The 22,641-nt window shown below is 46.6% G+C and overlaps 3 protein-coding genes across 3 annotated transcripts; 2 read left to right on the top strand and 1 right to left on the bottom strand.

Annotated features, from left to right (window-relative positions):
- The first annotated feature begins 322 nt into the window (after window positions 1–322).
- LOC117847997 (uncharacterized) lies at window positions 323–9,978 on the top strand. Its single transcript, XM_072292254.1, has 21 exons — window positions 323–483; window positions 573–669; window positions 788–905; window positions 1,048–1,121; window positions 1,272–1,348; window positions 1,460–1,496; window positions 1,674–1,759; window positions 3,162–3,221; window positions 3,320–3,465; window positions 3,725–3,851; window positions 4,081–4,236; window positions 4,321–4,431; window positions 4,606–4,716; window positions 4,883–4,981; window positions 5,085–5,211; window positions 5,371–5,390; window positions 5,678–6,405; window positions 6,671–7,553; window positions 7,636–8,160; window positions 8,276–8,734; window positions 9,337–9,978. Exons 1-21 carry the CDS (start codon window positions 391–393, stop codon window positions 9,643–9,645), a joined length of 4,443 nt encoding a protein of 1,480 aa, XP_072148355.1. The 5' UTR covers window positions 323–390; the 3' UTR covers window positions 9,646–9,978.
- Window positions 9,979–10,728: 750 nt separating this feature from the next.
- LOC117848729 (MLO-like protein 14) lies at window positions 10,729–16,345 on the top strand. The gene is made up of 15 exons (XM_072292501.1): window positions 10,729–11,791; window positions 12,193–12,250; window positions 12,346–12,593; window positions 12,752–12,868; window positions 13,192–13,252; window positions 13,745–13,839; window positions 13,975–14,049; window positions 14,275–14,360; window positions 14,471–14,520; window positions 14,603–14,643; window positions 14,735–14,899; window positions 14,992–15,027; window positions 15,140–15,207; window positions 15,321–15,381; window positions 15,567–16,345. The coding sequence occupies exons 1-15, from the start codon at window positions 11,636–11,638 to the stop codon at window positions 16,074–16,076; spliced, it is 1,827 nt and encodes a 608-aa protein (XP_072148602.1). The 5' UTR covers window positions 10,729–11,635; the 3' UTR covers window positions 16,077–16,345.
- Window positions 16,346–16,487: 142 nt separating this feature from the next.
- Window positions 16,488–21,494, bottom strand: LOC117848728 (choline transporter protein 1). Its single transcript, XM_034730249.2, has 10 exons — window positions 20,998–21,494; window positions 19,633–19,991; window positions 19,357–19,502; window positions 18,849–19,032; window positions 18,652–18,725; window positions 18,458–18,571; window positions 17,997–18,353; window positions 17,607–17,867; window positions 17,060–17,287; window positions 16,488–16,949 (listed from the first exon to the last, which is right to left on the bottom strand). The coding sequence occupies exons 1-10, from the start codon at window positions 21,213–21,215 to the stop codon at window positions 16,758–16,760; spliced, it is 2,133 nt and encodes a 710-aa protein (XP_034586140.1). The 5' UTR covers window positions 21,216–21,494; the 3' UTR covers window positions 16,488–16,757.
- Between the last annotated feature and the right edge of the window lie 1,147 nt (window positions 21,495–22,641).

Raw genomic sequence — 22,641 nt, 5'->3', positions numbered from 1 at the left:
CTAAATAAAGAATCTCGCATTGTTTGGTACCACAAATAAAAGGAATCTCGGATTTTTGTGAGCACGAAAAGGAATAGAGATTCCCAAAGGTTCAATCCACTTGGATCGCGGATCCCCCCCACCCCACAACGTGACAAGGCCAACTTGGCCCACGGCCTCGTGCCCCGGCACCCGGTCCAGTAGACCTGACCTCACCGACAGCCCGGCCCCACACGAATCTCCTTCCTCACGGGGTCGGTGCTCCGCGCCCACGGATCCAACTGGCGGCCGCTCATCCACCTCAGCAGCGTAGGACGGCAGGAGCCGCCAGGCCACTAGAGGCACGGGGGGCGCACCACGACGACGCAGCAAAAACAGAAAGGGACGGCACTTAGGCGAGGAGGAGGAGCCATGGCGGCATCGGCGAAGGGGCGGCTCGTGCCGGTGCTCGCGGTGGTGGCGGCGCTCGCGGCCGCGCTCCTCTACCGCGCGCCCTTCTCCAAGGTCCCCGGGATTCCCGACACCGATGGTGGTGTTCGTTCGCCGAATCTGTTGTGGAGGGAATGGAGGCTGATGAAACCTGTTGGTTGCAGAGTTTGGGCGGCGAAGGGTGCAGCCTCCTCCCGCACGACCACTTCTGGATCGCCAGCGAACGCGTCGTCACGCTCGGCCGCGTCGGGCCCGCCGCAGGTGAGAGTCTCGCGCGTTGACCTCGCCGCCTCCTCCTCATCGTCGTTACATGCTGTCACTGCGGTGAAAGTGGAAACAGAAAAATGATGGTTCCTGTGTGATCGCGTGATGCGTGCAGTGGAGGTCAAAGGGGGACTGATCAACGCGATCGCCGTCGGGGACTACAGGAGCTTCGTGCTCCGGCGGCCGCTCCTCGACTACGGTGACGCGGTCATCATGCCCGGACTCATCGACGTGTAAGCAAACCTTCCTCACTGAATACTGATAGGAGATTAGGCATGGCCAAAATGGTGTGGTAAACAGTGATGCTCGCTATAACTTTTCTGATGACCCATTTTTTTTTCACTCTTTCATTTTTCCTGATCATTATTCATTCAGGCATGCCCATCTCGATGAGCCTGGACGTGAAGAGTGGGAGGGCTTCTCCACTGGTACAAGGGCAGCTGCTGCAGGTGCAAATTCACTTCAGAGACTTACAGCCAACTAGTTGCTAGTTATGGCATGGTTTTGGTGCGCCTGTAGTCTTATGGACCATGGCCTGAGTCTCTGTCATCAGTCAAGAGCAAGCACGACAGATAATCGTGCAATTCCTTTTGTTTCAGGCGGGATAACAACGCTAGTGGACATGCCACTCAACAACTTTCCATCAACAGTTTCTGAAGAAACTCTCAAGCTGAAGGTCAGATTTCTCTGCCAGCTGCAGTATCACTGCACAGGGACGTAATGCACATATAGTCACTACCTGCCTCTTATCCATGATTAACACTGGCCTCACATGCCTTACTTTCAGCTCGAAGCAGCTCGGGATAAGCTATATGTTGATGTAGGTAAGTTGGCCGATTGAAACGCTGAAGCTAACAGTTCTTTTTCGTTCATGTTTCCAAACGGAAGGACAGTGTCTCAAGCTCTTTCATGAAATCTTCTCTGAAGTAAATAAAAAAGAATCTCTTGCACCATAAGATTCGCATGTCCACAAATCTGACTCCTATGGTACTCGTATACAGGGTTCTGGGGAGGTCTCGTGCCAGAGAACGCCTTCAACCCAAGTGCTCTAGAGAGCCTCCTAAATGCAGGAGTTTTAGGACTGAAGGTTTGTTTCTCAGCTAGCAGTTAGCACTGAATTCTCATATGCACTAGGTTTTGGACATCTTTTTTCGTGAGTGCCGAAGCACCTTTCGATTAAGAAGAAAGCAGATACAATGTCAATGAAGTCGAGCAAAGTTTGACTATCACAAGAGCACAAAGGACCAAAGAAAAAGAAACACTGAAGAAACACACAAAGAATCACCACACGACGCGAAACAACAAAGAGGAAGCACACTCGAACCCACAGACCTAGACACAGCCACTCTCCTGAACCTGCCAAAAGATACGACCTTGTTAAGGATGCTAAAGGTCGCGACGGCAGAGCATCTGGCCGAACACAACAACGGTGGCAAAGTATCCACCCAACCAGCACAACCGCGAGGGCAAAGCATCCGCCTGGAGCAACTACGGCGGTAAAGCATCCGCCAAACAACGACGACCTAATCAACCCGGGTGAGGTGTATGAATCGAAGCGAGGGCAGGCGCAGAAGAAGACATTCCCAAGACGACCACCACGAGGACCCTGACCGGTCGGAGACGACCGGGGGCGGTGTTTCTCCGGCGGGGGCGGCGTTCAGCAACAATCCCTGCAGTGATGGCAACAAGAGTACGCCAAGAGTCCGCTGAGCTTCCAAAACGACGCCTGGGCGACGTCACTGGCGCCGTCATCGTCCGACCAACACTGTCAAGGTTTTCACCGGAAACTCGCCGTGGGGGAGGAAAGAGGGGATGAATGACGCCTCCCGCAAGCAGGTTCAGGCTTTTGCCTAACCCCGTTCCTTCCCCATCACCGCCGCCCGCCAGGAGCACGGGGACCGCCAGGCACCGAGGAGCCACATGACCAGATGTTCGGCCCCCAACGGGAAAATGCGCCACCAGCGGGGGGGGGGGGGGGGGGGGGGGGGGGGGGGGCGCGGCGGGGTGGACGCGCCAGCGGCGGCGGCGCACAGAGCCCCGCCGGCGCTGGGCCACCAGAGAAGGAGGGGGGGGGGGGGGGGGGGGTCGCGCCAGTGGCGCCAGCGGCGGCGCGGCCGGCCACGGGCAGACTGTCCTCCGGGCGGCGGGGGGGGGGGGGGGGGGGGGGGGGGGCGACGCGGCTGCCGGAGTCGGGGCAGGCGGCGGGTGGTTGTCGCCTCCCAAGTCGCCCCTCCAGAGCGCTCGGGAGGTTTTGGACATCATTTTCAAATTCTTTTCCATGTTCCTTGTTTTCCACAAGGAAGCTTTTTTTGCCGTCATGCGCAGTAGCAACATTAGGATGATACAATCAGACAGCACAGCAAATATTCCATTATCGTTTGGAGTTTTTTTTTTGCTAGGAATTTAAGTAGTAGGTCCCTGCTTCTTTTCCTCCTTATAGCCTACACATGTACACACAAACTGACTGCTCTCACTTTTCATGGTTCTAGTCTTTTATGTGTCCCTCGGGCATCAACGACTTTCCCATGACAAATTCAACTCATATCGAGGTATGTCTCATTATTTTCCTTAATCTAGATTCACAAATTTTTTCAAACTTGTCCTATGGAGTCTCTGATGTGTTTCTCTCCATGGTGTAACACCGTAGGAAGGATTGGTCACACTGGCAAAATACCAGAGACCTTTGCTTGTCCATGCTGAACGTATACCTGATGTCGAGGATGAAGATGGACTCGATGGTGAACTAGATCCCCGATCCTATGCGACATATCTGAAGTCTAGACCACCAGCATGGTAATTGTGTTAGTATGTGCATCTCGAGTGCTGGGTTTCTGTATCTTGATTTCTTTTGGGGAATTTAGATCATGGAAGTGGAATACATACCTCTGGTTTTAGTGGTATTCTCTGGAAAAAAATGGGTAAACGACAAGTCTTAGGAGTTTAAGTGTCAACTGTTTTCTTGAGCAGTACGGTTTAGAACTTAAAAGGTCTGAAGGATAAGCTTTACCATAAGCGGCCTCACTTTATAAATTTTGCAATTGCTTAAACCTAGGGAGGAATCAGCTATTAGAGATTTGCAACGTGCGATGAAGGATACAGAGGCAGGAGGTCGGTCAGAAGGAGCCCATATTCACATCGTTCATCTGTCAGATGCAAAAACTTCCCTTGAACTTATGAAGGTATAAAAACATCATTAAAAAACATTGCACAACATTTGCATGATCTATATGAATTTCTGGTTTCAACAAGTCCAGAAATAAGCTGCACGTAAACAAAATGAACGACAGACCCTGCTCCTCCAAAATGTGGAACTATTGTTGTCGAAAAAGCTTATGCATATTACTGTATCGATTGACTTCTTTTCATGGTGGTATTGTGATTTCATACTGTAAATCTCTGTGCTTGCAGGATGCTAAACGCACTGGTGCAAGTGTGACTGTAGAAACATGTCCTCATTACCTGGCATTTTCAGCTGACGAAGTTCCAGATGGGGATACTCGCTTCAAATGTGCTCCTCCTATACGTGATGGCATGAACAGAGAAAATCTCTGGAAAGCTCTGCTTGTATGCTACTTCTTTACACTGGTTCTGACTTCTTGACATCTTCTAGTAAACTGATCGAGCTAACTATCGCATGATTAATACTAGGACGGGCACATAGACATGTTAAGCTCAGACCACTCACCATCAGCTCCTGATCTCAAACTAATGGAAGAAGGCAACTTTTTAAAGGCATGGGGAGGTATATCATCATTGCAGGTTAGTTTCTCCTAGTTTCGGTTTTCCAGGACAGTAGTACATGTGAATTCAGAAGTGCCAACGCAAATTCAATCATATTTCAAGCAAAAGTTGCAGCACTAAAAATACTGAAAGTTAATGTCTTACGGATTAGTTGTGCACACTTCGTAACCTGTTTGGTATAAATACCTGCAGTTTGTTCTTCCTGTGACATGGTCGTACGGGAAGAAGTATGGCATTACTCTGAATCAACTAGCCGCATGGTGGAGTGAAAATCCAGCTAAGCTTGCAGGGCAAAAGAACAAGGTACTGAAAATGTTGCGCCATCTCACATAGGCAGCTAAAAGTTCAGTTTAATTTTTTTTCGTCGTGCTAGGCAAATTGATACCATGCAGCACGCTTTCTCAAAGAAATGCTGATTATATATTTTATCACAATAAAGCATCTCCAAGTGTAGTGTTGATTTGTGTAGGGAGCTATTCTGCCGGGATACCATGCTGACATTGTAGTATGGAAACCTGAGGCACAGTTCGAACTTGATGACAGCCATTCTGTATATCATAAACATCGGGTATGCTCCCAGCCTCAAATGATCTTATATTCTTATATATTCCAGTTGTTGTCTATTCTTTCAATACTGGACCAATGACAGGAAATTCATACAAACTTTGCAGAATATTTCAGCATATTTAGGTAAAGAGCTTTCTGGTAAGGTCCTGTCTACTTTTGTGAGAGGAAATCTTGTATTTGCTGAAGACAAGCATGCAAAGGCTGCCTGTGGTGTCCAAATCCTCGCCAAATAAAATTGTAGGTTCAATGATACGTTATGTTGGATTGTTAGCTTAATCACTGCATATACGCTGCAAAGTACAAACATATGCATGTATCTGGCATAAGAATTGATAAGCTAACGATTCACGTTTTTCAGTACTGACTGTTTGTTTTCTTCTTGTGTGCCAGGTGGATGCAAAGCTGCTCCAGTACTGCACTTGTTGATCCATAGCGTATATTCTCGTATGCGCTGTGTTTCTCTGTAGGTTACCCCTGTGCATAATTGAATCCATTTATGCCACTGTTGTATAGTAGAACCTGCAATTGGACTGGCCTGAATTTTGCCCCAGTTGCCATTTGGCTTGCTGGACCTTCTGTATTGCAATTTTTTTTCTATTGATATGGAAAAAACAAGCTGTGCAAGTTTGCTGTTGCCATATTTGTTTTCTTGATAGGATTAAATCCTTGTTGCCATGCTAGTAAATGAACGGGGAAGGACCCTGCAAAAGAGGAGGAAAACGTAGCACTCGTTCATGATAGTAGAAAGCGTATTCTATCTTTACGTCAAGACGCAATGGAAACGCCAAATCTCCGGGACTGTCTCCATGGGATAAGGGGGAGCCTGGTCTGGCGCGTAGCTTCAAGCGTGGAGCTCTCCCGCTTCCACGGACCACGGCCACCCGCGGCCATGGCAGCCACCGCCAAGCTTACGCTTCTCCTCCCAACCACCCTCACCTCTACGGTTTCTTTCCCCAGCCGCCTCATACTGAAGTCGTGTCCTCCGCTGCAGCGCCTCGTAGTTGCCGCCGCCGCCTCCTCGTCCGCCCAAACCTTACCATCATCGACCCCCTCGTTGGAAACACCGGAGGCGAGGCAGATACGTCTAGAAACGGAGTCCGCTCTGGAATGGGGCGGAGTATGCGCGCGGCTGGCCGACTTCGCGGCCACCGCCGCCGGCCGCGCCGCCTGCGTGGAAGGTCGGGTCGCCGTCGGGCGGAGCCGGGAGGAGAGCGAGAGGCTGATCGAGCAGACGGCGGCGGCCGTGTTTTTGTCGGCGCCGTTGGACTTTGCCGGCGTGGAGGACGTGTCCGCGGTCGTCGCCGCGGCGACCGGTGGGCGGTTGCTTGCCGTTCGAGAGATTTGTGCAGTCGGGCGCAGCATCCGGGCCGCGCGCGGAGTGTTCGATCAATTGCAGAGCCTCGCCGAGGAAACGCAAGACGGGAGGTGAGGAGTTTCTTCTAATATCAGACTAATAGCATTGATCAATGACAGCAGGTTTCAATGGTTGCTTGCCGTAGGGGAGTACTGTTTCCCATTTTATTGTTTCCCATTTTGCCGTAGGGGAGTATTGTTTCCCATTTTATGATAGCTTGTGCAAATCAATAACGATTTTTGCTATTCACATCTGTTTGCAGATTACAAATGTTCTTGCATATTTGTTTGATTCATGTTTTTGGAAGACAAAAACTGCTGATTCATCTTCCTGCAGGCACTCTCCTCTTCTGGATATACTGCAAGGTTGTGATTTCTTGACAGAGCTTGCGCAAAGGATAGAGTTCTGCCTTGATTCTACTTTTTCTGTGGTCCTGGATCGGGCCAGCAAGAAGCTAGAAACGATCCGCAGAGAAAGGAGGAGGAACATCGAGATGTTAGAATCTCTGTTGAAAGATACGGCTGCAAAGATTTTCCAAGCTGGTGGAATTGATAGTCCTGTGGTCACTAAGCGCCGTTCTAGGATGTGTGTTGGTGTGAAAGCTTCACACAAGCATTTGGTGCCAGGTGGAATTGTTCTGAGTTCCAGTGGCTCTGGTGCAACTTACTTTATGGAGCCAAGGGATGCTGTTGAACTCAATAACAGGGAAGTTAAACTCTCAGGTGATGAGAGAGCAGAGGAATTGGTAATACTAGGCTTGCTAACTTCAACTATCGCTGACTCCCAACTGAAGATAAAAAATTTGATGGAGAAGGTTTTGGAATTGGATCTTGCCTGTGCTAGAGGGTCGTATGCCTTATGGACAAATGGTGTCAAACCAAGCTTCAGTGACAGTTATAGCAGTAGCCAATCGGATCAGAGCAGTGAGTATTCAGTTTATATTGAGGGCATTCGGCATCCTTTGCTACTTGAACAGTCTCTTATGGCAGAAGGTTCAACTGTGGATGCATCTGAAATGCCTGTTCCATTGGACATGTGGGTAAAAAAGGATGCAAGGATAGTTGTGATCTCTGGACCCAACACTGGAGGCAAAACTGCCTCTATGAAGACCTTGGGGCTGTCCTCACTTATGTCAAAAGCTGGAATGTTCTTCCCAGCCAAAGGAAGGCCTAGGATTCCATGGTTCGATCAAGTTCTTGCAGATATTGGTGATCACCAGGTAGTCTCTGTCCTTTGAGAATTTAGTCTAGTCACTTGTGGGACAATAAGCTTATTGACAAAAAATATTTTTTGGATTGAAGTCGCTGGAGCACAGCCTCTCTACATTCAGTGGTCACATATCACGCCTGCGAAAGATTGTAGAAGTTGTATCGGAGGATTCTCTAGTTCTAATTGATGAGATTGGCAGTGGCACTGATCCATCAGAAGGTGTAGCTCTTTCAACCAGCATTTTGAAGTATCTTGCGAGTAAAGTGAATCTGGCCATTGTGACAACTCACTATGCTGACCTAAGTCGTCTCCAGTCAGTTGATAGCCGATTTGAGAATGCTGCAATGGAATTTTGTGTAAAAACTCTGCAACCAACATATCGAATCTTATGGGGCAGTACTGGTAATTCCAATGCACTTAGTATTGCAAAGTCAATCGGTTTTGATCAAAAAGTGCTTGATCGTGCACAGGAATGGGTTGAGAAACTGTTGCCTGATAAGCAAAAGGAACGCCAAGGTTTACTTTATGATTCTCTCCTCGATGAAAGAAACATTTTGGAGTCTCAGGCAAATGAAGCTGCATCTGTTCTTTCACAAGTTGAGGGGTTGTACAATGAGGTACTTTTACTCTAACGATTCAGTCTAATTATTTTGATTTTCCATGGCAGTGATGTACAAAGATTCTCATCATATTCTCATCTGAAATCCTACTTTGTATATTCTGACTTTGAAGATTCGCTCGGAAGCTGATGATCTTGAAAGTCGATTAGCTGCTCTGAGGACTAGAGAGACCCAAAAGGTTCAACAAGAATTGAAGGTTGTGAAGTCTCAGATGGACACAATAATCAAGAACTTCGAAGTTCAACTGAAGAATTCAAAACTTGAACAATACAATTCACTAATGAGGAAAGCGGAAGCTGCCACTGCTTCAGTGGTTGCTGCTCATCAGCCAGATGAAATAACTTTCAGTGATGATGAAAACCAGACCTTGTTTGTTCCGCAAATTGGAGACAAGGTGTATATTCAAGGGTTGGGTGGAGGAACTATGGCCACTGTTATTGAAACTCTTGGAGAAGATGGGAGCTGCATGGTTCAATATGGGAAGATAAAGGTTCAAGTTAAGAGAAGCAAGATGAAATTGGTTCAACGAGGTACAAATGAGGCAGCAACTTCCTCTTCTGTAAAACCAAAGGTACACTGCATCTTCTCATCATAGTATCTATTCGCATCAATTCTAGTTTCAGCAGTTTACATAAAGCACTGCATAAGACGTTAAGAACAAACATATATGTTGAGGATGTTAAAGATGTCTTAACTAAGCCATGGCTTTAATTATGTGATAAAACATGTTTCCATTTAGCAGTGACTGAAAAAAAACAAGGTTCTAATCGATACATGTGGCACATCCAGCAACCAATTTAATCGATTTTGTCGGTATTCTCATCGTCTAACGCGTGGCACATTGCGATAGCAAGTCTGGGAAACCAAGTTAGCTTGAGGCCTGCAGGATGCATTGATTCTGGCTTTCTAATTCCTGGCATTGATGGTCTCTGCTTTAGTTCGGGTAGATGCAGCACACCAGCAGTATGGAAGAACAGGCTGGACCTAGATTGGTCCACGCAATGCAAACGCTTGTGCATGCATGAACCTTTGTTAACTCTGCATATGCTGTCGTACCTTGATTAATTAGGCACGTTGGGACCAATGAAGATTGGTGGGTACTTATATGGTCGGCAATCTTTGATTGTCGTGGCTCGCTGCAATCATGTTCTGACGGTTTTCGCTTTCTATCAGGGCCGAACGCCGAAGCAGCGGTTTGAGGCGAACCAGAGCCAAGATGGCAGCGTCTCTTTCGGCCCGGTTGTGCAGACGTCCAAGAACACGGTGGATCTGCGCGGGAAGCGGGTGAGCGAGGTATCCTACGAGCTTGAGATGGCGATCGACGCGTGCAGGCCTTACCAGGTGCTCTTCGTGGTCCATGGCATGGGCACCGGAGCTGTGAAGGAATGCGCCATGGATGTCCTCCGGAACCACCCTCGAGTGGTCAAGTTCGAAGACGAGAGCCCTCTCAACTACGGCTGCACCGTCGCCTACATTCAGTAAGCAGACATTGCAAGCAGTGTACAGCAGCTTGGGGATGGTAATGTAGACAACCTGTATGACAGTGTTTCCTTGAAACTGAAGCCAACGGGCTGGTCTGGATTCTGAACAAGTGCCAGTGTGCTAGACTGCCAGCCAGGACAAAACATGGCCCAGGAAAACATGGCCTGCAGTGATACCATTGTGGCAGGCATTCAAGTGTGCCTGGCTGTAGCGATGATCACAGGTTCATTGCTTGTACAATTTTCTAGTACCATTCTAGTAGATCACTTGGAAGGAGATTTGACGAATATTAGTACAACCTTTGACCTTTTTTGAGGCTGCATGCGCAGGCCATTTTCTAGTGTTATATTTTGATTGGTTGAAACCGGCAGCACAGGCCTCGCTCCCTGTGTCCGGATCACGTGTGTGGAATGGCGTCCGGTGAGCTCTTCGTAATGATTTCGCTAGCTGATTGCTGGGCGGATTGGGATCGGATAAACGACCTTGGCAAGTGTGATGAGTCGGTCCTGTGTCCTAAGCAAAATCCAGGGCGGATTGTATGTGGTGAGGCCTGCTGTGGCATATGCAACTATGCAAGTTTGTCACTTCATTTCAGAACAATATATGAGAGATGGAATACCATTCTAAAAAGTAAATGCATAAGTAAAAGATAAAGAGTGATGAAGAAAGAAGAAATTTGAGAGCTTGATAAGTTCTGGTTCCAAATCTGAAATCCCGGCCAAATTGCAGGATCACACGATCAACGAGGTGATTTGCATGCGAGGTGAGTCATTAGTGAGGCTGATTAATACTTCCGGGCTTCCGGCCGACTAGGCTGGTAGTAGGAGGAAAAGGAAAAGGCTCGCCTAGCCCAATAAAGGCTCACATCCGCCACCCCAACCAACCGCCACACCGGACGCACGCGTACACCCTCCTCACTCCTCACATGCACTCTTCCGCACGTACAGCGACGGCGCTGGGCCCACCCCTCCCAGGACCCACATGTCAGTTCAACGAGCGTCAGCCTCTAGCTAGCTCATGTGCACGGGGATGCGCCCGGGCCCACCTCCTCGTGCCCGTGTCAGATCGCTGTACTTGCGGAGAGCGGTCAGGGCGGGCGGAGGCGCGGAGCCACCCTCGAATCTTCTTCCTGCGTGGCCGCGCCAGTTGTTTAAGCAGCAGCAGCAGCATGGCCTCATGGGAATATAAATCCCAATTCTGCCCTGCCTAGTGGTTTATTGTTCCAAGATCCCCTTTTGGCTGGCAATTTGTCCTAATCTCCGTTCCGGTGATCTTCCCCTGTGCTGCTGATTCTTCCACCCTGCAACCCCCTTCTTCCCCCCCATTGTGATGCGGCAGCAGGACAAATTGCTTCTGCAGCAACAGATTACCAGTACGTCCTTTTCCTAGCTGCTTACCTTGATCTTGGAGGCCACAAGCGCCCAAAAGGAAGCTTCCATTCTCGCTCGTCCTTCCTGCCCATCCCTGACTTTCTTTTTTCTTGCTCCACCATTCATCGATCTCTTCTGAAACTGCAGAAGTTCTCCTTTGCCATTGCTTCCAGTAGCTAAGCGAGTGTGGTTACACATTTTGCTGTTGTGATCAGGAGAGTCCGCGACAAGGTTTTGCCTGCACCGCATCGTCCTCTCCCCGCAAGCTCCAAAAGCCGGTGACTAAATATAGCAAAGGCCATCATCATCATACTAGACTCAAAGGAAGGAGATACGAACATTTGTACTCCTCCTGCTCCAAGATCCCCATTTTCTTTCGCATTTCCAGCGTTTTCTCCGTGTTAATGGCGATGTGATGTCGCCCCTAAGGCCAATAAACTCCCACGGCTTCTCGGTCTCTTTCTTGATCCTTGTTGAGAGCTGAGCTTCCCCCACGCCGCCTCCACCCTCCCATGGCAATGGCTGCAATGTGATGCGGAGGGGCGGTTGTTCCTGAGGAGGAGTAGGAGAGGGCGCTCGGGGAGAAGAAGAGAGCGAGCGCCGGGTCCTTTGGAGAGAAGATGGCGGGTGGCGAGGGGGCGGCCGCGGCCGCGGTCACCGGGGAGGGGGAGATGCGGTCGCTGGCGCTCACGCCGACGTGGTCCGTCGCCACCGTGCTCACTCTCCTCGTCGCGGGCTCGCTCATCATCGAGCGCTCCATCCACCGACTCAGCAATGTGAGTGCCCAATTCAAAAGCAGGCAGATAGATGCAGTCTGTGCTCCTCATGATTACCTGCTTATTATGCTTGGTACCTTTGTGTTGTCTTATTGTGTGTCTGTCTATGTGCACTTCTTGAGTTTGGAAAAATAAATAGTTAGTTTCTGATTCAAGAGTTACATTGCAGTAAGATGTGATCAAGTACTCCTGTTTGGAGCAATTACCCTTTTTCCCCAAAGAGTTTTTGAGCAAAACATGGGTGGGAACTTCTGTTGGTAGCGATTCTTCTCCAAAGCAAAATTCTTTTCCCACCAGAAGTTCAGCTAAACAGTGGATTGCTCTGCTGAAAACTTGATCCGATTCTCATTTTCTTCAGCTTCCTGCCCCAACTAACTCAAGATAATCCCGTACCTTTTCAGTGGTTGAAGAAAACCCACCGGAATCCACTTTACAAAGCAATGGAGAAGATGAAAGAAGGTATATCCATACGGTCTTTGCTGTATTTCTCTACTAGTTTATTTTGTTGGGTTTGTTACAAAGCGTGAACTAACATTATGCTACATTTGCTGTAGAAATGATGTTGCTTGGATTCATATCTCTGCTTCTGGCTGCTACATCAAGAATTATCTCAGGGATCTGCATCGATTCCAAGTACTACAACAGCAGATTCTCTCCGTGCACCAAAGAAGAGGTTGAAGAATCTTTAAATGCAGAGCATGCCGTTGCTCACGCGCGCAAGCGTCTAATTGAGGTCATTCTGCACCATTCACTCAGGAGAAATCTAAAAGCTAGTTACCATAACCATCAAGGCTGCCCTGAGGTGTGTAAATGTTTTAATTTCCGAAGTGTCTTGAAGTTTGTTTTTTCCCCGAGGGCAAGTGTCTCGAAGACTCTGAGCATATTCAGTTATCCTACTAGAAATTGTATTACTTTTGTTCCTTTGGGTTTTCTTTTAGAAAATTCATTTGGTGTGTGCAGGGACACGAGTCATTTGTTTCACATGAAGGTCTGGAGCAGCTGCACCGGTTTATATTTGTGATGGCTGTAACTCATGTGACATATAGCTGCTTGACGATGCTACTAGCAATACTCAAGGTGTTTATCCTATTGTAGTTCCATGCTAAACACAAACTAATCCTTTCTATCGAATACTCTCTACTGTACAATGTAAATACCTTACTTGGAAAATTGACATTGATGAAGCTTGTGTGTTCTTATCTGTATCAAACAGTGTCAGTCTATTGATTACAAATTGCAGGACCCATGATGAAACACTTAGCATTTTGAATACGGTAGACAAACGTCTGATGATATATACATATGAACAATTGAACACTTATTCATGCATTTTGTTGGTTCTCACAAATATTACAATTGCCATTAATGTCATCTTGATCCTAATCTTTGCTTGCTGCTAGATCCATAAGTGGAGAAAATGGGAGGATGAAGCATTCAGGGATAATCACGAATCGTTTTCTCGTAAGTGTACCCTTTTTTGACCCTTAAAGAAATCATAGGATTCAGATAGGAAATGCATTTGATTTGATGGTGTGAAACAGAGGCGAAGGCTCCTGAGAATAAAGCATTTCTTAATTATTAATTGAGAATAAGGAAATCTGTATTAACTTTGTACTGTTCTTGTCTAAATAATACGTTCTGTGGCAATTTGTGCATTAAAAACATTGGTCAGGGAGACTGTAATATTGTTTTTTATTGTTGCTTTAGCAGTTCATCGCTTGCAGGTACTTTTTTTTTCAAAAGTAGTTCTGCAATTTCAACCGTGCTTTCAAAAGAGAAGTTTTTTCACAACCCTAGTAGGGAGTCCTCTGATTGACTGATTCTACAAAGCTTCTCTTCACTTACTTTTGTAGTCAGGATATTATCCTGTGTCACTGGCAACAATGTATATGTTTAACTAAGTTGTAGCTAAACGGCACCTGATTATTCCTCATCTAATTTACATTTTGACAGAGATCGCATATGAGTCAGCAACTAGAAGGCAACCAGCGCTCACCAAATCCTATTCGTTCCGCTCATGGAGTCAAAATAATGCGGTCATGTGGATTGTATGTTGACGCCGATAGTTTTATAGCTCATTTGAGGCATAAAGTTCTCTTTCCATCCATAGGGCGTACAAATATTACTATTATCATTTCACTGTTGCAGCCGCACTTAAAGATTTTGATCATGTTGCCATGCAGGTTTGCTTTATTGCACAATTTGGTCAGTCTGTTGTTCGAGCAGACTACCTTATCCTCCGCAAGGGTTTCATAATGGTACATATCCTGTTCTTTGCTCTTCCATCCTGAGTAGATTTCTTATTATGTTTGTTCACATAAATTGTGTCAAGCCTTACCTGATACTCTTTATATTGTTTTATTAAGTATTTCTATTTAAACCCATTAGAAAGATGCGCTATACTTCCAGTGATATTGCTATGTACTAGTTGTTCACCATTGTAGTCCATTTGGTTTTTGACTCACACTCACTGACGATTGCAGACCCATAATCTGTCGCCAACATACGACTTCCACAATTACATGATACGCTCAATGGAAGAGGAATTTGAGAAGATTGTTGGAGTGAGGTTAGTGTAGTAATAAACCCTGTTTAGTGTCTGTGTGCTTCACTGCGTATGAATCTTTCCTATGTTTTTTTTTCATTGGAGAAATAAGATCAGTTAATTTACTTATGCAGTGGAGTGCTGTGGGGCTTCGTTGTTGCTTTTATGCTATTCAATGTTGATGGTAAACTTTAAACCACTTTCCTTTCATTGAGATATTCTTGCTTCCTCACTGTCCAGCATCGTAAATGGTGATTTTATTTTAGGATCCAACCTGTACTTTTGGATAGCAATTCTTCCTGTAGCTGTAAGTTGCAGCCTACTTCTTGAACATTCTACAACCTAAGGTTTTCCCTCTGAAATGTTGTGGCCTCAACTGGACTGAAAATGTTGTGTAGCTTGTTCTTCTAGTCGGTGCGAAGCTGCAGCATGTCATTGCAACTCTAACAGCAGAGGGTGCAAAGTTGACTACCTACGGTCCAAGGATACAGCCAAGGGATGATCTCTTTTGGTTCAAGAAACCGGACTTTCTCCTTTGGTTAATACACTTCGTTCTGTTTCAGGTACATATATACTGCTAGGTAATCTTTCTGTTTGGAAACAGTTAAGAGATGAACATAAGCTTACTCATGTTTTCGATTTCATAATTGTGCAGAATGCTTTTGAGTTGGCTTCTTTCTTCTGGTTCTGGGTATCATTTCTGTCCAGTTTAAGTTTACAAATGAATTATGTTTATGTGGTGAGAGGCCTAGCTTGTGTTCATTTTAAAAGTTATATTAACACATCCGTTGACTTTGCTGCAGTGGCAATTCGGTTATGATTCATGCTTTATCAAAAACCACCTTTTGGTGTATTGCCGCCTTATACTAGGGTATGTGCATCTCAGAACACCACTTATTAAATCATAAATCTGAAAAACACATCCCATTCTTTCCTTTCATATGGAGCATGTATGTCTGATTAATGTGCTGATATAAATTTCAGGTTTGCCGGACAGTTCCTTTGCAGTTACAGTACATTGCCTGTTTATGCATTAGTGACTCAGGTAACACGTTTATATGGCAAGATTAACCTTCAAACTGGTTGACTCTTCTGATCAGCAATATTGTTTATCTCATGAAGAGCAGCATGCTGAACTTGATATAATAGCATCTGCACTAGATAGAAATATTGTTTTCAGAAGAGATGAAAGCATCTTACTAAAACAATTATGCTTGTACGACAACACAGATGGGGTCCAAGTACAAGGCGGCCCTGATCCCTCGGCGTATCAGAGAAACCATACACGGCTGGGGAAAGGCCACGAGGAAGAAGCGGCGCCGGCGGCGCGGCGCCTGGGACGACTCGACGGTCCGCACGGAGACGAGCACCGTGTGCTCCCTCACCGACGAGGACGAGGACGACTTGGACGACCACCATCATGGGCCGTTCGAGGAGACCCCGAGAGCCTCCAGGGCCCCGCCGCCGTACCTGAAGGTCGAGCTGCAGCAGACGCAGCACGGCCCCTTCAGGGCCGGCACGCCGTGCTTCCATTCCGTGGCCGTGCCGGGCAGCAGCTCGACCCACGGTGGCGGCAGCAGCCACCCGATGCTCCTCCGGCAGTCGTCCTCGGCCTCGGCGCCGTCGTCGCCGTCGTACCGGGGAGGCAACGTGACGAGGTCGGCGTCCATGCCCGGGATCGCCTCGCTGCGGACGGGCACGGGCACGCCGACGCGCACGAGCCATGACGAGTCGTCGTGACGCGCTGCCGATCACTGAAGATTGTGACACGCAGTTGACAGACATGACAGTACTAGTGCTCTAGCCTCTAGGACGGTTGTGGTGGAGTTTCTAGAACAACGTGCGTACAGATCACTGAAGACATTGGGCTGCTAGTGTAGTAGAACTGCACATTATTGAGGTAGGATTCTGATGATATATACACATCCGAATGGAACTGAAACTATGTTTGAAAACTCTGAACAAAACTGATTCAAGGTGACTTGGAAATTCACGAGTATTTTCACCAATTGGAAAAGAATGATCCAACACTCCAACAGCACTACCCCGGTCAGTGCTTTGCTGCTAACAATTGGCTTGGAAACTGTCTGAACATGATGATCCAGCCACAGCAAAATAAATTAGTCGAGGCTGGTGATGCAACAGTGAGGATAAATAGACAAACTCACATACTTATCATATAGATTTCAACCTTTTTTCACTAACACTATCAGCAATAGTACATACATTAGATAAGGTTCCTACAATTGCCAAATAGGCCAGGCGAACCCGTCAGGCTCAGACTTGTAGAGGAAAAGCATAGTGCAAAACGGTGGACCTCTCCCGACAAGCCAAGAGAAGTGGAAAACAAATCATTAGGCTGCTACCAGGTTTCCATCTTTTTTAGGTCTACTAGTACCGAGGGCAAAACCCTAGAGGAAATCATGGTCCCTGAGTTAGTCTTTGCAGATCACTCTGTTCATCCAGAGTTTCCATCAGAAGAGGGGGCGCATACTGCGCATTGCCCTGGTGCTCTTCAGCGTCCTGGCAGAAGGAGAGGATTATGGTGTCGATCGACATCTCCACCACTGCAAAGAAAAGCTTGGCAACAATGTAACCGAGGGCCCATGTTACCTGCAGTATCCGCGTATCATCAGAATGCGGTTAGATTCAGGTTTCAGCAATGGAAATGAAATTTAACAGTCCAAGGACTTCAATGAACAAAATAAGGTTGCAATTCTCACCAGCACAGGGATCAGTGGAGATGATATCTTGTTGTGTGCAGATTTGTACTTGTGAGTGTCCAACATCAGAAAGGCGAAAAGAGCACAGAATAGGCTCACACACAGTTTTCCCAGGAAGAGGATCACATCTCCAATGACATTGACTTTTCCAATGCGCAGTATGTTCTTCATTATCAATCCAGTTGCAAGAACAGAAGCTTTGTGGAAACCCTTCCCAGTAATGGCAATCTGCAGCAGAAAATGAAATGATGAGCTTTTTTCAGTCATATGCCTTCACATACAATACAAACATAGGAAAATATAAAACCCTGCAGTCTGCAGTTCAAAAGTCAATACTTATAGGCGATACAGCATTGGCATAATGGGTTTCAACAACTGCACTGAAACAAGGTTTGAGCTACAAATCAAGTACATCTATGGGTAATTTGCAGAGATCTATTAGGCTGTGAAGGGACCGAACCAGTCCCACGAAGTGAGCAAAATGAAAAGTTGATAGCTGAATTCAGGAGGGGGGCTATTGCGATCTGTAAGAAACCTTTTTACTCACCATTATATAGGCATTTCGATTTACTGACTTGAGGGTCCAATCTATGCAGCCAAGGCAACATTCAGAAGAAGAAGATGTCGCTTTCCCAAAGCAGCTTTCGCGAGTAGAACCAACAAACTTCAACTTGCGACGAAGGCATTCTAGTATAAAACGCACCCACTCAACAACTGATACAACAAGCGAACCCAGAGCGACGGATCCAAGGCTGTAGCGCATCAGCCGCTTCAGCGAAGAGACTACAGTGAGAAATGGTATATCATGCTGCATTGAAGTTTGCTTGAATGGTCAGTAAGGGAGAGTACATAAACTAAGATGGAAAAAAAAAACCTAAATACAGGGAAATTTTTATATGAGCCAATTCAGTTAAATTACGAACTTCAAAACACTTACTGATATTTCACCACGTGCCCAGTAGTAAGAAGCAACTGATCCTGCAATCACAGTTGAAGAGCACGCGAGAAAGAATTGTGTCGCCCAGTAGCAGCCAAATAAGTGGAATAGAATGGCAATGCTAATATGAGGGGTGTAATGGATGCTGTACCCACAACAGTTGTCACAATTTACTTTGCCCAACTTTAGATCATATGAACAGCAATCAGTATTGCAGTCGTTCCGGACAACTTGACCAGAGCTGAAGAGGTGGAGTGTAGCAGAAAACCAGAACATGTAGAAGATAGCAAGGGTAAAGAATGGCACAAGTGGAAAAAACATTAGCGCCTGAACCTCACCGATAACCTTCGCAGCGACCTGAAACCACACATCATGGTTAGTGTTTAGGAACTATTAGCTAGTATCACATTCAGAACAGAGATACGTTTAAAAAAAAACATTCAGAACAGAGGTGGAATTACCTTTAAGACTGGTGTGGCAATCAGAATACGCCGTACAATAGCAATTGAGGACAGGAACGCAATGATCATTACTGCTGTCATGAAAATTGTAACAGTATGGAGGTGGCTTATTTCCTGGTAAGAAATGGGACTATCAGATTTCAAACTGAAGCAGCTACATCTTGTAACAGATTGATTCAAATTGATGTCCTTACCCGCCCACTTATGTGAACATATGGGTCGCTTTCACCAATGACAACAGTTAAAGGGTCATTCCCTATCCAGCCAGCTGAATGTGTGCATAGCCAGTTACAAGTAGTGGAAACATAAATCAGACATGTACAATGTGTAATATGGAGCTTTCTTTGCGCATAGGTACCTAGTAACTAGGAACTGGAATAGTGAACTGTACCTTTAATGTAACAAAACATTGTTACAGATATAACAAGGGCATTGAAGAGGACTACTGTTATCCAAGTCATGGCAGCAACGAAATAACGAATCATAAGCAACCAGATCACTGACAAGAAAACAGGGAGGATTCCACCACAAACGATAAACACAGGCCAGGACTTCCCAATGTCTGCTATGTATCTCTGCAGTCAGAAGATAAAGCAATTAAAGACAGTAACATGCTATATACATCCGGTTGCATCAGGAATTCCTTTAAATACAACGAAATAGCTATCAATCTTGAGAAGGTTCAGCCTAAAGATGGCCCCAGGTACCAATTATATTTTTTGCAATAATCATCCATGTCATAATAATCTTTTTTTTTCAAGGAAGAATATTAGATGCATAGTTTAAAGCAATTTCAGGATAAACCATTTGTCACTTAATGTCATTACAAAACAGGAATTTTTTTGCGAGGGTAAAAACGACTAGATGGGCAAAAGGATGATGCCAGGAAGTCTACAAACCTTCAATACAGCAGACCTTGAGTCAATGGCCTTGTGGACTGTTTTATCAATGAGAATATTTTCATCGATGCTAACACCACCCATCTGCTGCCAGTGCTTCAAAGAGACATTGGATGCCCGTGCAATAAATTGGCAGCTCCAATAGACTGAAAGAAAAGAAGAATTTGAATTGCTTATTATGTCACCATGCATTTACTGAACGAATAAATCAAGCCATACTACTTAGCCCTTTATTTTAGAAAGAAGGTACGGAATGGCTACATGAAGAATTATTACCATTAACAGTTGGAAATATGACAGGGTAGCATGGGCCCTGGAGCTGAAGTGAGCTATTTCTCATGTCTGGTGTGAGAAACTCAAAATAGTCGTAGTCCCTATTGATCCAATCATCAACAGAGAGGTGTATGTCCCCTTCCGGATAATCACAAATAAAGTTCAATCCATCTACTGCTGGATTTGGGCACTCCATCAGGCAGACGGCTTTGGCATCGGCCAGGTTAACCTTGCTGTTCTTGAGTCCACTTTGGTAGACTTGGTTCGGGTTCATCCAATATCTAACATCCAGCTCATGCAAATTTGGGTCACCATGCTTATCGCCACAGATGTTCCCTTTGTAGTCCAGTTCATAAGTCAGCCTGCGTGATTAAAGAAGAAGAGGTCATCTCTTGTTCAACTGATGCAGATGCAGAACTGAACTTGACAATATTATTGATTCTCATTCGGGCTGGTCGACCAAACTCTATTTGATAGGGCATGGAGCTGCTTTCAGCTAAATATGATTAAGAATTAATGTAGTGGGAGCTCCAGCAACCAAACAGATATCAGTAACAGTTGGTTCCATGGATAAAGACAGCCAGTACAAAAATAGTATCTGCATCTAGACCTAAAGTGTAGCTGGTTCATCAAAATGGTATAGCAGTAGTCAAATGGTAGCAATCCATATGATGCACATATACGCTACAAATCAACACAGTGGATTTTATCCTTGGAAAAAAAGTGAAAAAATTATTTATCAGGACCAGGCAGTGGTCCCACTGAGAGTTGAGAGCATATGGCAATTTACTTTCATCTGCTTTTGGCCTACAAGAGCACAATCCTTTAAGCTGTATACTGCTAGGGTTTAGGTGGGGAATGCAATTCCGAGAACACCACACAGCTCTTTTATGAGCACTACATGCTCTCCTTTATTTACCTCTTCAAAGCTAAAGATGCGTCACTCTTCACCTAACCGGTTGGAACACTGAAGCAAGACAAGATTCGCTACGCATTAACATATAGTATTCCATAGGAAGCAAGATCCGTTCGATTGGTAAAATCACGAGCCACCCAAACTCTTTTCGGAAAGGAAAGAAAATGATGAGCAGCCACTAAGAGAAGCTCGCTTGTTGGCTGTGCTCCCTTGGAGCAACAAAACAAGATTTTTATTTTCCCAGTCATTGTCGCTATTATTTTTTCCCTCCTTCGGAGACCAAAATTTCTGTTTAATCCAACCGAAATTTGGTCCCCTCGCGCTTGAAAAGCGCCATTTTTTTTTTCAAAATCCGGCATCTCAGCACAGCTAAGGAAGGCGGAATGAAGGAGCAAGAATAGCGGGGCGCACAGATCCTGGGAGGACGGAAGAGGGAGGCGGGCGAATCTGACCTGAGCGGGTTGCCCTGGTTGAATCCGAAGCTGGAGTTGACGATCATGGCGACCCAGAAGGCGGCGAAGAGCACGAGGAAGGCGATGTCGCGGCACCTGCGGTTGTGGCGTATAATGCCGGCGCCCGAGGCGCCGCCGCTTCCCAGCTCGTCTTCGCCCCCGCCGCCCGCGGCCGCCGACGGGTAGCGGCCGATGATCGCGCCGAGGGGACCTCCCATTCCGGCCGCCTCCCCCCTTGGCACTCTCCTCGCTTGCTCGCTGGTTGGTCGATTGGATTTGGATTCGGAGCGGCGGTGGCTTTGGGCCTTTGGCGTGAGCGAGGAAGGGAGCAGGCGGGAGCGATCCGTGGGTGGTGGTGGCCTGGTGGGGACTGGCCGACTGGGAGTGTGGAGAGCGAAGGGAGGGAGGCAGTGAGCAGAGCAGCTGCCGCCTCTGCACTGCAGGAGAGTGGAGTGATGGGTGGTGTGACCGTGTGAAGAGAGAGAGAGAGAGAGAGAGGGAGGGAGGGAGGGAGGGAGGGAGGTTTTGGCCTTTTCCTGCTGCTCAGCTCTTGTGAAAAGGAGAGAGAGTGGCGGCCACTTTTTGGTCTGCTGCTCTCTCTCTCTCTCTCTCTGCATCCAGGTCTGCAGAGAGAGAGTCACATGCGCAGCACCTCACGGCGGATGGAGCACGTACGGTGCGTCTGCTTGCTAATCATGTACGGCTACTGATGCAATTACCACGGTCAACGGGCATGCATGTGTGTTTGTCAGATGACCGACCGACCCGGGTTAATCTTTCTTGGCCCACACAAATTTTAGCCACGTTATTATCAGCTCGCCGTCGAGACTGAACTGAAGATCGCCGCCGACGAGACGAGACCGTGACCAAATAATTCGCCAGCTTTAAGTTGGAGTCGGATGGATGGAATGGATTGGAGTCAAGGAAACACTCCACTCCGGTGCTGGCTGGATCCAGCGGGTGGAAAAGTTGGACTCAAGAACACGGGACGGGGCGCAAGGTTTCGGCCAAGCCGACCGAAAAAGGCACCCAACCTATAGCTTTCCGCCTTTACTAGTAAACCGCAACAATTGTTTGCACTTGACATCGGCTAGGCCATCTCATCTCATTCTCATCTGGGATGGACGGTGCTCTGATGGTGCAGCATTTTTCTATTTTCTTTTTTGGTCCTCGAAACACAAGAGCGATCAACCTTTTGGCTTTGGCCTTGGGCATGTATCACGTATTCACGTAGGGTGCTAGTAGTAGTAGTATCAAGTTTGACGAGATCGGACATGCACGCTTTTATTTAGTTGGAGACATGGCGGCATATATGCATAGTTATATTTGGGGCGGGGAGAAAAGTTGAAACATATTTGGATCACAAACATTTTCTTTTCAGGCATGGTGCAGCTTGATGAGCTTTGCTGCCCCCATGTGCGCCCGGCGGCTGCCTTCTCTCTTCCTGCATCTTCGTCTACTCGCTGCCTTCTCTCTCACAAGAAGCACTTACTTGTTACTACTGCCGGAATAAAAAGAGAGAGTTTTCCTGAAAACAAAAATACTAGGCAGTCACAGAAACAAAAAGGCTAAAGCACATCATTTAGTGTGCTTGATGAATTTTTCCCAAGTAATTCATATGATTTTGAAAGATTGCTAACCATG

The sequence above is a fragment of the Setaria viridis genome, chromosome 3 (genome assembly GCF_005286985.2).
Source record: "Setaria viridis chromosome 3, Setaria_viridis_v4.0, whole genome shotgun sequence".
In the NCBI taxonomy this organism is placed as follows: Eukaryota; Viridiplantae; Streptophyta; class Magnoliopsida; order Poales; family Poaceae; genus Setaria; species Setaria viridis.
This window is presented reverse-complemented; position numbering and strand designations above follow the sequence as displayed.